Raw genomic sequence first — 14,646 nt, forward strand, 5'->3', positions numbered from 1 at the left:
TAAAAAATAAAAAAAAAATACCATGTAATACATGTTTGTTAGCACACTGCTATGCAGTTTCTATGCACATTTCTATGCACAGTTATCATCTAGCCACAGCTGGTTTTTGCATAGTCGAGATACAGTCTCCATCTGTCTGTCCAAGTATACATAAAACACTGCGCAATCAAATAGTTGATGGACAGATGTCAGTTAAAGGAATAGTTCACCCAAAAATTAAAATTCTCTCATCAGTTACTCACGCTTATGCCATCCCAGATGTGTATGACTTTTTCAACTGCTGAACACAAATTAAGATTTTTAGAAGGATTTCTCAGCTCTGTAGGTCCATAGAATGGGTGACAAAATTTTGAAGCTCCAAAAATCACATAAGTCAGCGTAAAAGTAATCCATAAAACTCCAGTGGTTTAATCCATGTCTTCAGAAGAGATATGATAGGTGGGTAAGAAACAGATCAATATTAAAGTCCTTTTTAATTATAAATTCTCCTCCCTGCCCAGTCAATCTCCACTTTAACTTTCACATTCTTCTTCTTGTGTTTTAGTGATTCACATTCTTCATGCATATCACCCCCTACTGGGCAGGGAGAAGAATTTCAAGCAAAAAAGGACTTAAATACCGATCTGTTTCTCAAACACACCCATCATATCACTTCTGAAGATATAGATCAATACAGTGGATTACTTTTATGCTGCCTTTGAGCTTTTGGAGCTTCAAAGTTCTGGTCACCATTCACTGGACCAATAGGGCTAAAATATTCTTCTAAAAATTATAATTTGTGTTCTGCAGAGGAAGAAAGTCATTCACATCTGGGATGGCATGATGGTGAGAAAATGATAAGAGAATTTTCATTTTTCCTAAGTGTTAAAACCACGTCGCTTGTCACCTGTCTTTCAAAGTATGCGCACAACAGCAAGGCCGATAAAAGTGTTTACATGCTGGATGAATCTGAGCTACAATTGCATTATCTAGGTCTGATAGTCAGACTAAAAAGAGAAAATTATGGTTTAATGCAACTGAAATAGAACTAGCTCACCTTTGCAAACACCACAAATTAACATTTACCTCCACTAGACACCACTCTGTTGATGGAACATCATTATCGAGAAGTGAATTTGGGTTGTAGTAAGTAAATTCTGGGTGCAGTATTTACATATTACTGCAGTTCAGTTCAAGCAAGGTTTCTAGAGTAACAGCTATCAGTAGTCAATGTGGTTTAAAGGGATAGTTCACACAAAAATGATTTACTCACCCTCCTAGAATCCCAGATGTGTATGAAGAATGTGAATCACCAAAAACACAAGAATGTGAAAGTGAAAGTAAAGATTGACTGAGCAGGGAGAATTTATAGTAAAAAAAAAAAAAAAAAAGACTCCTCTACATCAGAATGTGGAAGTGAAAGTGTAGATTTTCAGTAAAAAACAAAGGACTTAAATATTGATCTGTGTCTCACCCACACCTATCATATCACTTCAGAAGAGATGGATTTAATTACCAGAGTCATCTGGGGTACTTTTATGTTGCCCTTATGTGGATTTTAGAGCTTAAAAATTTTGGCACCCATTCACTTGCAGTGTATGGATCTTTACAGCTGAGAAATTATTCTACAAATATTTGTTTGCGTTCAGCAGATGAAAGAAAGTCATACACATCTGGGATGGCATGAGGGTGAGTAAATGAGAGAATTTTCATTTTTGGTGAACTATCCCTTTAAGAAACAGAAGTCATTTTAGACTAGAAGTACTCTCATGAGAAGCCTAGATTATAAACCCATTGAAATTTGAATGCGAGAGAATTAATTTGCCTAATATGTAAATGTGGGTAAACCAACGTGTCGAGTTCTTCCAATGTTCCCCACATAAAGACATCAGCTGTGTCAAACACTTGAACAATTGACCTCACTGTCTCTCCTCTGTTCAGAATTTTTATAACATTTACTGAATGAGCTAATATAGTAACAATATAATCCATGACTTCTTGACTTCATTAGAGCCAAAACAATCAAGCATATAGAAAAGAATAAAGAACAAAAACTAATGACAAAAAAGAGAGAAAGTATGGTTTTACATAGAAAGAAGAATGTTTATTTTTACATAAAGCAAAAAGAATGAAAGGTTCTGTACAAGAGATAGAGAGGAAACACAATGTAGAGGGAGCTACAGGCAGGTTTAGAGGGATGAGGGAAAACGAAAGGCTGGAAAAAGCAGAATGATGTCGTTCAGCCAGCAGGAGGCGTCGTGGTGTGAACAATTTATCTGCACAGGGGGGAGAAGTACAACAGTGGTGATGGAAGGGCTAGATTTAGGAGAGGCAATTTACCTCCAAACAGGAAAGGTAAGAAACCACTGCACTCAGGAGCCACAATGCTGTTTACTTGTGGTTAATTATTATAAAGAGTCACACACAAATCTCTGATAGTGTTAGGTATCAGAAAATGCTTCTAGCTTTGATGCTAATCGCTATGTACCTGATGAATTCAGAGTCTCCACTGAGAAGTGTCAAACAATCACATGGCTGACTTACCAAACAGCTCACACTTCTGTCCTAAAATCTACTATGCAACATCAAATGTGATGTTGACGGTTTAGAAACAGTTAATGACAGGCTTTGGGCCTCTCTTCTGAACAGAAGAAGACCTTGTTAGTAGCAGCGGAATTCAACTTTTCATAAAGGTACAAGACATTAAATGAAATGCCGTAAAATAGTGGTGCATTTCTGAATATTCTTCACATGCTTTGGGGTTAAGATGTCACAGTACTGAGAGTAGGGCTGGGCAATATATTTGAGATAAAATAAACGAACTTTTTAAATATTGTGATGATTTAATTTGCATTTTACTTGGCCAACAGGTTTTGTAAAGTTTGTGCCAGAAGACTAGATTCGCACCCATAATTTGCATCACAATGAGAGTATGGGAAGGTCAAGAAATAATTTTTTTTTAATGGAGTCTCATTTAAAACTTCAGTAGCAAAAATGGTGATATAGAGTTGGGAAGTTTGATTGATTTCCACGAATAAGTTCTCTCAAACTGTCCATTTCTCTGAATCCATACAAAACGACAAAACGTTGTTTGCATGACTCACCACTTAATTTTCACAGATGTCCTTGTGGCATATTTTAAAAATGTATGTATATTATAGACAGGTAAAAGATTGCTGTTTATTATCGTGTACGGTTACTAGGGATGCACCGATCCGATACCTGGATCGGTATCAGTTCCGATATTGACGTTTTTAAATGGATCGGGTATCAGTCCGACAAGCCCGATCCAAATCCAATACTGTGTGTTAGTCATGTTTGTTACTGTCAAGCTCCAAAAATGACATAAAAGAACCATTAAAGTTGTTCAGATGACTCATGCATTTTATTCAAAGCCACTTGAAGACGTGCGATAGCTCTGTGAATCGCAATAGGCTGTGTTTAATAAGTAAATAGTATTTTATATTTTATAGTAATATAGTATGCATGCGCAGTGCTAGCACCTCTGTTGACACACATAAGCACACGCAGCCCTGGGTGATTCACTCGCGGCTATTTTTAGCCTTCACACAGTGCGCAATATTTGAGCGCTACTCATGAACAACATCTCAGATGTAGATTCTCAATAGTTCGGTTCACTTATAATATGCATTTAGTGGCAAAAATAAAACACTGGTTTATTTTCTATTGAAGACTTGAAGACTGGAATTACTGTTAATTTTGCTGCTACATTATCAAGTATACTAGTTAATAATAAAGTGTTTATTAATAAGCTATACATTTATATTGCAAAAATGTGTAGTTAGAGGTTTGCGTTTTACATATTAAAGAGTACTCCCAATTAGTTCCACACAAAAACAACACTGGTATCGGCATTGGACAATACTGAGATTTCCAATATTGGAATCGGAAGAGAAAAAGTGGTATCAGTGCATCCCTAATTGTTACATTGGAGCATATAATAAATATATATTTTAAACCACAGAAATCATGCCTTGGTTATTTTAAACTAGGTTTTCACTGTTTTTTACTTTTTGCTTTACACATTTTGAATCTACTTGGCAACAACAGCTTTCTAAATCATTATGGATCAGAGCAAATATAAATGTGCTGTCAATCAATTAATTTTAAACTTGAATCAATTATATGATGTGCCGTGCCGATTAATTAATCGAATTAAATCACAATAAATCACACCTCAATATTTGCAGAGAAATGCTCCCAAATAAAAATATATTTTAAATGCCTCATTTATTATGATTATAAAATTATGTTATATTATATAACGTATAATATATATAATAATTAAAATACTTAACATTATTGTGGAAGACTATACAAAAAGTGGCTTTACAAATCAATATATTGTTTGTTTAATTTCCATATCTCCAAACATAAGTCTAAAATTGGCCTATAGTCCACACCAATCTTGCAATTAAGTCAGCTGACTGCCCCCTGCTGACATGCAAAATCATCATAGCAGTACTTGAAATCATGAAGCAAGGTCAATACTTAGTACAGAATTTATGTTCAGGTCAGGGGGCATATCAATTAGTGTTAATTTTAACATGTTATTTTCCACATAATTAAATCGCACTTAATTAAAATGTTAAATCAACAGCCCTAATAAATATATATTGAATATTGTCAAATAAATTTGCTGTAATGTTTACAGCCCAGTCCTCGTACTAAACATGTACCGACCATTTTAACCAAAGGGAGTCTTTTTCTTTTTTTTTTGTGGTTTTTCCACAATATTAGACAACGATTAAAATACAGGGTTATAAATCCAAAACTTTAGAAAGAACAGAACTCCTATACACTGCCTCTACAAGCCATGGCTCCGCTGTTCAACATTTTAATACCCAGGCATAAATTTGCAATGACCAAATCACTTGACACTTCAGACCTCAAGGAACAGTACAAGGAACCATGGGTCTTGTGTTACAGAGATAGCAGCGATTTTTAAACGGAGAAAGAGGTCACAGTGTGTGAATTAAAGTCACAAGAACTTATTTACAGAGGGAGAGATAGACGGGGGATTATGGGTAATGGGGAGGGGCACAGACACAGACAGCAGATTAATTACATTGAAGTCATGTCGTTGAGAGCGTGGTCCAGCTCTTCACTGATGGCTTTGTACTTGAGTTTCTGGGAATACAACTCATCTATTGGAGGTTGGGATGGGGTTTGGTGGAGAGGAGGAAGGGGATGGAGGGAAAGGTGGATGGGGGAATAAAAATAGGTGCAGGAGTGAAGCATCCAATCCAGTGGCAAGATGACCCCAGTGAATGGAGTGACATACAGCGAGAGTGAGTGATGTGAGGAGAGAGTAGGGAGAGGAAACAGAAAATAAAGTTATTGAGGAATGGAAAGGAATTCCAGGCACAGACCATGACAAATTCTTCAGAGCCAGGGAGAAATACTAAACAACGGAGCGACCAAGTCCTTCACAGATCATCTATTGGACTGACACCACACAGTGTTCAATTGAATCTTAATGAGATTAAGGGATAGTTCACCCAAAAACTTCTGTCATCATTTACTCTCCCTCATGTTGCTTAAAACACTTTTGACTTTCTTTCGTGGAACACTAAGGAAGATATTAACTATGGTCAGAGTGTTTTTCATAATGAGGCTGTCGTCTGCAAAAATGAAACTAAAAGCACCATAAAAGAAGTCCATGACTCTTTACAAATCCTTAAAATGTTCTCCTCCGACCTAGTCCTCAAATCTCATATGCACTCTCGTTAAATGTAAAACCTGACACGTTAAGATATCATTCCAGTTTTAAAATCAATGATTTAAACTATCATTGATTCTTGTGCGTCTTTTCAATGATGTCACACCTGGTGCAATAGGTGGGCCATATTTGAACTGAATAAGAGCTATGGTGAACAGGGGCGGTACTAGGATATGATCTTTGGGAGGGTCATTTTGATCTTTAAGCTGGGCAACCGTTTATCTCTTTATCAGACCAAGGGGTTCTTCTACTTGATAATTTCGCTTGGGTTGGTCCCCATTGTTTGTGTTTTGGCGCTGGTCCAGGGGGGCATCAGAAGTCATGGGACCCGCCCATGGCAAAGATTGTCACTACATTGTTTTGCTGTTTGTTCATCCCATAAAGCTATCACTTGGATTCAGAAGTCATAGAATATAGCGCACAAGTCAAATTGAATACTTTAAGGTACTTTATGGTTTATGGTGCTTTTATTTTTTGTCATTTTGGGAGTTTGAAAGCCTAAGTCTTCATTATGGAAATGGAGCACTCTGGACATCTCATCTTCATAGCTGTTCCAATAAGTCTTATTATACAGGTTTGGAACAACATTAGGGTGGGCAAATGATGTCAGAACTTCATTTCTGAGAACTTTTCCTTTAAAGTGTCTTTCCCACTGAAGGCTATCTAGCCACGTACCATGCATTATCACCAATACATTAACAAAAGTGCAAACATTCCCTTCACTGATATCTTGATACAATTATGAAAATCAACTTGAAGAATACTATTTAACACCATCCCATAAAAAACAAATCAAGTATAAATACTGCATGTAACTGGACCTCCATAAAAGCTCTGGTGTCATCTTACAAAACAATGTAAAGCCTGTCTGAGGATCTGACCAATCATTGGTCTCTTCAAAAAGAGGTAATGATAATTCAGTGACTCAACAAATAAGGTAGTTAAAAGAAGGCCAGTAGAGTAGAAGGTTTGAGGAACAGCATGACAGTAGAGAAATAAAAGTTTGAAAGTTTAAACCACATGACCTGGAGCAAAGCACTTTTCTCCCTGAATGTTTCACAATCACAAGTATGAATGAGCCTATAAAGAAATTGAATTGTGAAAATGAGAAGGGAGTAAATGAAAGTCATACCTTCAAGGTCATCAATGCTCTTCTCAAGCTTGGCAACTGATCTCTCAGAGAACTCAGCACGGGTCTCAGCCTACGGCAAGAGAAACATTCTTAGAATGGTTTGCTGGCAAGTATAGGAAAAGATATCAAAACACACATACTATAAGTTCCTGCATAAAGATTTGCAAAGCTCACCTCCTTCAGTTTGTCTGTGAGAACCTTGATCTCCTCCTCGTATTTGTCTTCCTTTTGTGAGTACTGCAAGCATCATGTGAAGGACAGAGGTCAAAAACAAAAGCAGCACACCTGACAACATGCAACACTTAACTCAAGAGGAACAATACAGTTATTAAAGAGTTCCCACACCTTTTGACCAATAAATTAACAAGACTTCTGATTAGCAAGACATTTGTACACTAATACGACAAAAAAAAGGCCTTAGATTTGAATGGGCCTGCTTGATGAATACCCCATTGTGTCCCCAAAAGATAATGTTATTAATAACATATATCAAGATTGACCAGCAAGAATTAGTAACCAGCTTCCAAAAAGTCATGTTGGTCAACCAGCTTCACCATAAACCAGCATGGACGGGTCTTATTTGGTCTTTTTAGCAAGGATGTGACCTCAAGTACACAGTTTACCACGTCCCTGAAATTGACATCAGATGACTCGTTTCACAGGCAAAGATGGATCGTTTAACATTAAGAAACACTGGTTATCCCGGTTTAGTCAGAATGAGGGGTGGACAGTGTGCCTGGGGCTGGCAGCACACCTACCTTCTCAGCCTGGGCTTCCAAGGACTTCAGGTTGTTGGTCACAGTTTTCAACTCTTCCTCAAGCTCAGCGCATTTGCTGGTGTTTTACAAAACAGAACGCAGAGGAAAGGAGGCAGATGAAGAGGAGGAGGAGGAAAAGGAGGAAGAGGAAAGGAGAACCAGAGGCAGGTTGAATGGCGGTACATCAGTAAGAGAGCAAAGGAGAACAAGAGAGACACAAAAACCTAGAAATCAATCAAAAAACAGGGGTAGGAATTGGGGAGCACAAAGCCCCCATCAACACAGCAGGAATGTGCTACAGTGAAGAAACAAAGTCTACGTAATATGCCTGTCTTTAAGAATAATGGGTCTCATTCACTTATAATTGTGTACAAGCGCTCTTTCTTACATGCGCAGACAAGAAAACGTTGTCACAAAATATTTGCAGTATTCACAACAGGTGTGTATGCACAAACTTGTTCAAAACAATTTTGATGAAACCGGATTATTCTAAATTAGGGGGTGTGTGCCTGCGGTTGGTAATTACCATAATAAATGCACAAACCATCTCCATTTAAGGGCTTTCCACACAACCTCCCCTGCACAGCCATTCGTCACTCTCTACAAACTTATTCTTACGCTCTCTGAAGATGTGCTATTGTCTGAGAGCACGTGCAGCAATATCTTTGAGTAAAGTGTGTGATTGTTGAAACCATTTAAAACATGCCTGTTATATAGGCCTAGACTACACGTGACTGGCTGCAGTTTTTTGTAAAACCCATCCTAGATCAGATAATCTTAAACCCAGCTATAGCGTAGAAGCAAACAGTTCACACTAATTTCCACTATAACACCCCTTGTGGCAATGCTGAGAATGCAATGCATACTTGCACTGATAAAAATTGGCGTCTGACACATTTCAGAAGGCAACAGCCCACGATAGCTAGAAGAATCTGCATTCACGTACATGGGCAAGTATATTTTGGGCCTTAACACATTCCATGTTTCTTAGACCAACAGAAGTTTGTAATTTTGCATACATGTGATTTGAGCAGATTCTAAATCATATACAAAATTTATTAAAAAAAATATAAGTGCAAATTTACTTATGAATCATGATTTCGAATCAGGTTTGAAGCATAAATACAAGCATGCTTAGTGCACGAGACCCACCATCTTAAACTAGAAGCATTCAAGTTGCAGCATTCCTGCCAAGTTACAAGGGTGTGAAGCCAACAACACCGAAAGGTGTTAATGTGTGAAGAAACACGAAACTCGCACAAAAAAAGAAAAGAGTGACCAAATAAGGCTGCACGGGTAGCAAGCAGGAGAAACGGTGCATTTTCCTACTACAGGGTACATGAGGCCAGGCAGGAAATGACGTCATTCACGCGATTCATTTAGTACCTGATTTTCTGATGCCTTTAATGACTTATAGGTTTGGTCCAACACTCGAAGCTCGTCCTGTAATCTTCGAACGCGTCTGTTAGTGTGTGCAGGGGTGCAAGGCCATTCCAACCGCGGGTGGCATGCAAGTTAACAGAACATGCAAACCAAAAAAAAAAAAAAGAACCAAAACAAAGAAACAAAAAAGGTATTGGAAGCATGTATTAGGTACAGTATTAGCAATATGGGAGTCAAATTCTTAGGGGTTCCACAAACAGGATGCATTTTTGCCTCTGCGCTACTGCTTGTTGGTCTATGTACATGTCCAACGGACATCTGCAGCCTTTGCGTCTTGCTGTTTTTTCAGCATCTCGCACAGTTGTGTAGCCAAGGGTGGGCCGGGGTAGGCCTGGGCCCACCCAAATTAGACCAAGGCCCACCCAGAATATTAGAGATTATTGTTTGACAAATATATACATTTATAAAATATGCATAAATTCTGCTTTCTGAAAGTGTGAAAGAACTGTTTGAATGTGCCGCCTTTGTTGCCAAGGTAAATTTGGGGGAAAAAAATTGGCCCATCCATTTTTAGAGGCCCACCCAGAAGTTATTTCCCTTGATCTCGCACCATTAAGTTAAGACATTGTGAAAATTCTGTTGGCAGTTTTAAAACAATGGACCAATCAGAAGAAGGTGGCGGCGGGAAAAGCATCTCAAATGTATTGATTGTTTATAGTAGCACTGACTGTATAACATTTGTCAACTACAATCCACAGGCTTTTATCCTGGTGGTGAATTGTACGACATTAAAAGGTAATTTTTCCCCTCATCAAAAAAGTTTTACTCCTAAAGAACAGTAATTTTGATAAACATGAATAAAATCATAAGCACTCACATGAGATTGAGACTCCAGTGACAGTCACATCAGTAACCTTATAAAAGCTGTTTTGTTCTACAGGGAGAGGGTCCCCTCATGAGGGTTGCCATGATAGGATCACATGACAAGCCGAATACTACTTGCTAAATATTAGTAACTGCCCTGTTATTGGACACTTACACTTGTGAATTAAATTCATCATGGCTGATTGTGAATAGTGAATTTCCACATTGGCATCGGTAACTGAAAACTACTACATTTGAATTATGCTGCATCCGCATCACTAGGTGTCACTGTACGTCCAAGATGACACAAAAATTCCTGAGTGCACCTTTAAGAAACTACCTCAACTTGTTTTGTTTTTGTTGTTTTTAAAAGAGAGAAATCTCTTTTACTGAGAATCTCTAGCGAGAAATGTATATTTACCTCAGAAACCAAACTTGCTTGCTAAATAACAGTAAGCTAGCTTACATCCATCTTACAGTAAATATAGAGTTGTATTAGGCCAAAAAGTCAAGGCGTTAACTCATCTTGAGACCCCTGCGTTCAACCAAAATCCCATTAAGACCATTCAGGTCACTTGGCGGCCATGTTTGTAATGCCTCCAGGCAGCTATTTTCTGTCATGCAAATATAGCTCCTATCTACTTGAATGAGGAACTGAACATCTCCAAAACTGTTGGTCAAGATTACAATCAAAAGATTTCAAATTGGCAATAAAATCATGACAACAGTGGTAACATAATTTTTTTTAAGTTAATGTGCAAGCAGTTCTTGAGTTAACACAGGCAATGTCACAATCAAACAGTTGATTTGCTCTTTTAGCTGTAAGACGGGACTTCCATTACTACAGCCACCATATTTAGCATTCTGGTCTATTCTGCTGTGCTCCGTCAACGGTTTTTGAATGCAAGAACACATCCTGTGTGTATACCACCTTATAAAAACTCTGCAAGGTTGTGTGCATTTAAGAAGATTCACATGCATGAGTGTGTATATGTTTGTGCCGACATGCAAGAGGCAGCAGAAATTTCTCGTACCCCTCAGACAGCTCGGCACGCTCTTCTGTACGCTCCAGCTCACCCTCAACAATCACAAGCTTACGGGCCACCTGCACACACAGGCCAGACAGCACAATTACACACACTTGTACTGCCACTGAATTGTGCAATAATCAAGTGAAACAAGCAAGTTTTCAATGCATTCAAAAAAAAAATACTCATTAGCAAAACACAACACATCTGTGTTAACTTTCACGCTAGCTCACACTTCAAGTGTGAAAGGTCACATGATTTTGGTTGGGCAGGATGCCATTTGTGTTTTTCTTGTGCGTGTGTATGGTTTGGTGGCGGAGGAAACCTGCCTCCTCATATTTGCGGTCGGCCTCCTCAGCGATGTGTTTGGCTTCCTTGAGCTGGATCTCCTGCAGTTCCATCTTCTCCTCATCTTTCATAGCCCTGTTCTCAATTACCTTCATGCCTCTGGGAAGAGGAAGAAAGGAATGAAGTAAAAAAAAAAAAAAAAAAGAGAAAGAGACATGAGAACAATGAAGACTCCATTTACATTTATGCATTTGGCAGACGCTTTTATCCAAAGCAACTTACAGTGCACTTATTACAGGGACAATCCCCCCCAGGAGCAACCTGGAGTTAAGTGCCTTGCTTAAGGATCAAGGTGGTGGCTGTGGGGATCGAACCAGCAACCTTCTGATTACCAGTTATGTGCTTTAGCCCACTACGTCACCACTGCCACAAATTGCATTTAAAGACGCCAATCTGTCTGCAGCTAAATTCTAGTCTAGTGTGGCCAGATTTTGATTGAAATCATGTTTAAGGAAAAAGAACTGGCCACTAAGACAGGAGAAGACTATCTGATTGACATGTTCAATGACCAACCAAAGTGTTGTATTTTTACAAGCCATTTAGGGTTTGAAATGGACCATAGCACAAAAATAAACCTCCATTTCAAAAAACGAATTTAAATAATGATGTGGAAGTCTCTGCAAATGGTTGCACCAATAAACAAATATACATACATACAATATATATATATACACATATACACACACACACACACACACACACACCAGTTAGTTCCGGTCCTCGAATCTGATTGGATGAAAGAAGTCCCATGAGTACTGATGGTCTCACACCATCAGCACTCGGACACTTCACTGTGTGTATCACTCTGCTTGCATTCATGCCGTTCTAAACTAAAGTGTAAGAGTAGTGCATGTGTTAAGAGCTACTGTACTTTTATTTATTTTTTGACATTACATATTGTAGCCAGCAGGTGGTGGCAAAAGATCATTTTTGTGTGTAATATGATCCAGTTAGGTGATGTGAATCAGCATCAACAAGTGTTTACATACAACAGCGCTCCATGATCGCTTGTATCACTACTACACTACTTAAGCTAGGAAATAGCTCCAAATGGCTTTAAACTAACAACTTCAGCATTACGGCTCATCACAGCTGAGAGACAAAACAGATCGATTAATTACACTACTCAAGGCGCTTACCTCTTACCTGATTTTCCACATTGGAGAGGATGTACTGTTTAAAATGGCCATTGCGGTTTCTATAGTGAAAGACTTCTGTGCACCGGCTACTGCGAAATAGGGAGAAAAACCCCTGCTTGGACAGCTATTTTTCCCACTGAGAAAGTGGATCTTCAGAAAACTGACAGCATCTCTGCTTGGGTGTGGCAACAGGTGATCACACATGATCAGTCTCTCTCTCTCTCACACACACACATACACACATCCTTGTTTATCCAATAACTTGGAGATCAGCAGTTACAGAAATACTCAAACCAGTCCGTCTGGCACCAACATTCCTGCCACAGTCGAAATAACTGAGATCACATTTTTTCCCCCATTCTGATGGTTGATGTGAACATTAACTGAAGCTCCTGACCCATATCTGCATGATTTTATGCACTGCAGCCACACGATTGGCTGATTAGATAATCACATGAATAAGTACTGGTAGGTGTACAGGTGTACCTAATAAAGGGCTCGGTGAGTGTATATTCACTGGATGAAGGGTTTTTATAAATATATAATTTCACCAGATGAGGTGTAATTTGGAATAAGGTTTATAATTATTCACAAGATTTGAAGTTGGAGACGCGACGTATGTGCTGACGGAACATGTTTCCATATGGTCACATTTTTCTTTGCATGCCCTCGCTTCAATTTAAAACACGATTAAATAATCAGTAATTATTTAATGCCAGCTCTAGAGGCCACTGTTATACTGTAGAACCAAATCGTTTTAACTGTAGAATCCTCTAGTGCTTGCCACAGAGGAACACGGAGAGAAAAAACAGATTTAGAATATTTATTTTTACTGATTAATGATAATTCCAAAAAGCAACTATCGGCATAGATTCATCGGTAAAACTGATATATCGGTCTACCTCTATTGTGGATATCTTGTTTACTTGCTACAGTAGTGGCTCAAAACAAATTTCAACGTCTTTGAAAAATCTGATGTCAAAACCCTGGAAAACTGAGCGCTTTTGATGATAAACCTATCTGAAGTACCATTATATTAGCTGGGTACCTTTTTTTTTTTTCCTCCCCAATTTCAAATGCCCAATTCCCAATGCGCTCTAGGTCTTCATGGTGGCGTAGTGACTCACCTCAATCCGGGTGGCAGAGGATAAATCGCAGTTGCCTCCACATCTGAGACAGTCAATCCGTGCATCTTATCACGTGGCTTGTTGATTACCGCCGAGACATATCGCGTGTGGAGGCTTCACGCTATTCTCTGCAGCATCCACGCCCAACTCACCACACATGCCACCGAGAGCGAGAACCACATTATAGCGACCACGAAGAGGTTACCCCATGTGACTCTACCCTCCCTAGCAACCCAGGCCAATTTGGTTGCTTTAGGAGACCTGGCTGGAGTCACTCAGCATGCCCTGGATTCGAACTCGTGACTCCAGGGGTGGTAGAGCTGGATACCTTTTTAATGCGACTATTTCCAAGCGGACTGATAAAAACAATGTGTATCTCAATCTCAGAAGCTGTGTAAAGCCAGCCAATCAGACTGGAAACTGGCAATTTCAGCCAGCACCTCCCATTTGTGTGCAACATATCAGTGGGTGTACCATCTGAGGCCGGAGTTCCCTTAACAATGAACTCAAGTACACCATTTAGCAAAGTTTGAGCTGTCAGTCTCTAAAGCAAGTTTTCTTCTAATGTCAGAGCAGTCAACTGTCAGAAAAGATGGAGGGGGTGGGGTGGGTGCAGTGTGTTAGCACTTAAGAGCCAGAGCAGGTCTCGGTACAGAGTGACTCTGTTGGGACACTGGGCTGGAGACAGAGAGCTTCTGTGTAGGGAAACAAAGGAATGGGAAGCGCAGCCTAGTGCCCCTACAAATTACTGTTTATTCAGGAACCCGCTAGCTCTGCATAAACAGCTCACGTCAGTCGTTTAGGCCAAAAACAGCATCACACGAATCATGACTACAACCTTCTGTAACGTCCTTGAGTATCTGCTGTAAGTAGAGGTCTTTCAAAGTCCAATCAGTCCAATCCAACCTTTTCAAGGCAAAAAAAAAAAAAAAGTCAGTGCTCTGCAAACATTATCTCACCAATGCTACAAAAGGTGTTGTAGCAACTAGGGTGCTGCTATGCAGTTGCAAAGGTGTTCAGTGTTTTTTTACACGGCTATGCAGTTGCTAGGGTGCTCAGGGTGGTTGCTATGGCATTGCTAGGTGGTTGCGAATTGGCTCAAGTCAAAAGAACCCACTCCCAAGTGTCATTCTAGCCTCTATAAA

The 14,646-nt window shown here is 39.2% G+C and overlaps 1 protein-coding gene across 21 annotated transcripts in view; it reads right to left on the minus strand.

The window, feature by feature from the left end:
- The window catches only part of LOC127437431 (tropomyosin alpha-1 chain-like), a 29,814-nt gene that overhangs the window by 2,194 nt on the left and 12,974 nt on the right, over positions 1-14,646 (minus strand). For 7 of the 21 annotated variants that reach the window (XM_051692341.1, XM_051692329.1, XM_051692328.1 and 4 more), the window contains 5 exons: positions 11,217-11,334; positions 10,894-10,964; positions 7,613-7,688; positions 7,029-7,091; positions 6,855-6,924 (listed from right to left, as the gene is read on the minus strand). In XM_051692341.1, the coding sequence (XP_051548301.1) occupies positions 6,855-6,924; positions 7,029-7,091; positions 7,613-7,688; positions 10,894-10,964; positions 11,217-11,334 (398 nt within the window). Of the gene's footprint in view, positions 1-1,343; positions 5,148-6,854; positions 6,925-7,028; positions 7,092-7,612; positions 7,689-8,998; positions 9,075-10,893; positions 10,965-11,216; positions 11,335-14,646 lie in introns of those variants that run through there. The other 14 variants (XM_051692332.1, XM_051692331.1, XM_051692338.1 and 11 more) reach the window with 4 other exon arrangements.

The sequence above is a fragment of the Myxocyprinus asiaticus genome, chromosome 48, assembly GCF_019703515.2.
Source record: "Myxocyprinus asiaticus isolate MX2 ecotype Aquarium Trade chromosome 48, UBuf_Myxa_2, whole genome shotgun sequence".
Lineage (NCBI taxonomy): Eukaryota > Metazoa > Chordata > Actinopteri > Cypriniformes > Catostomidae > Myxocyprinus > Myxocyprinus asiaticus.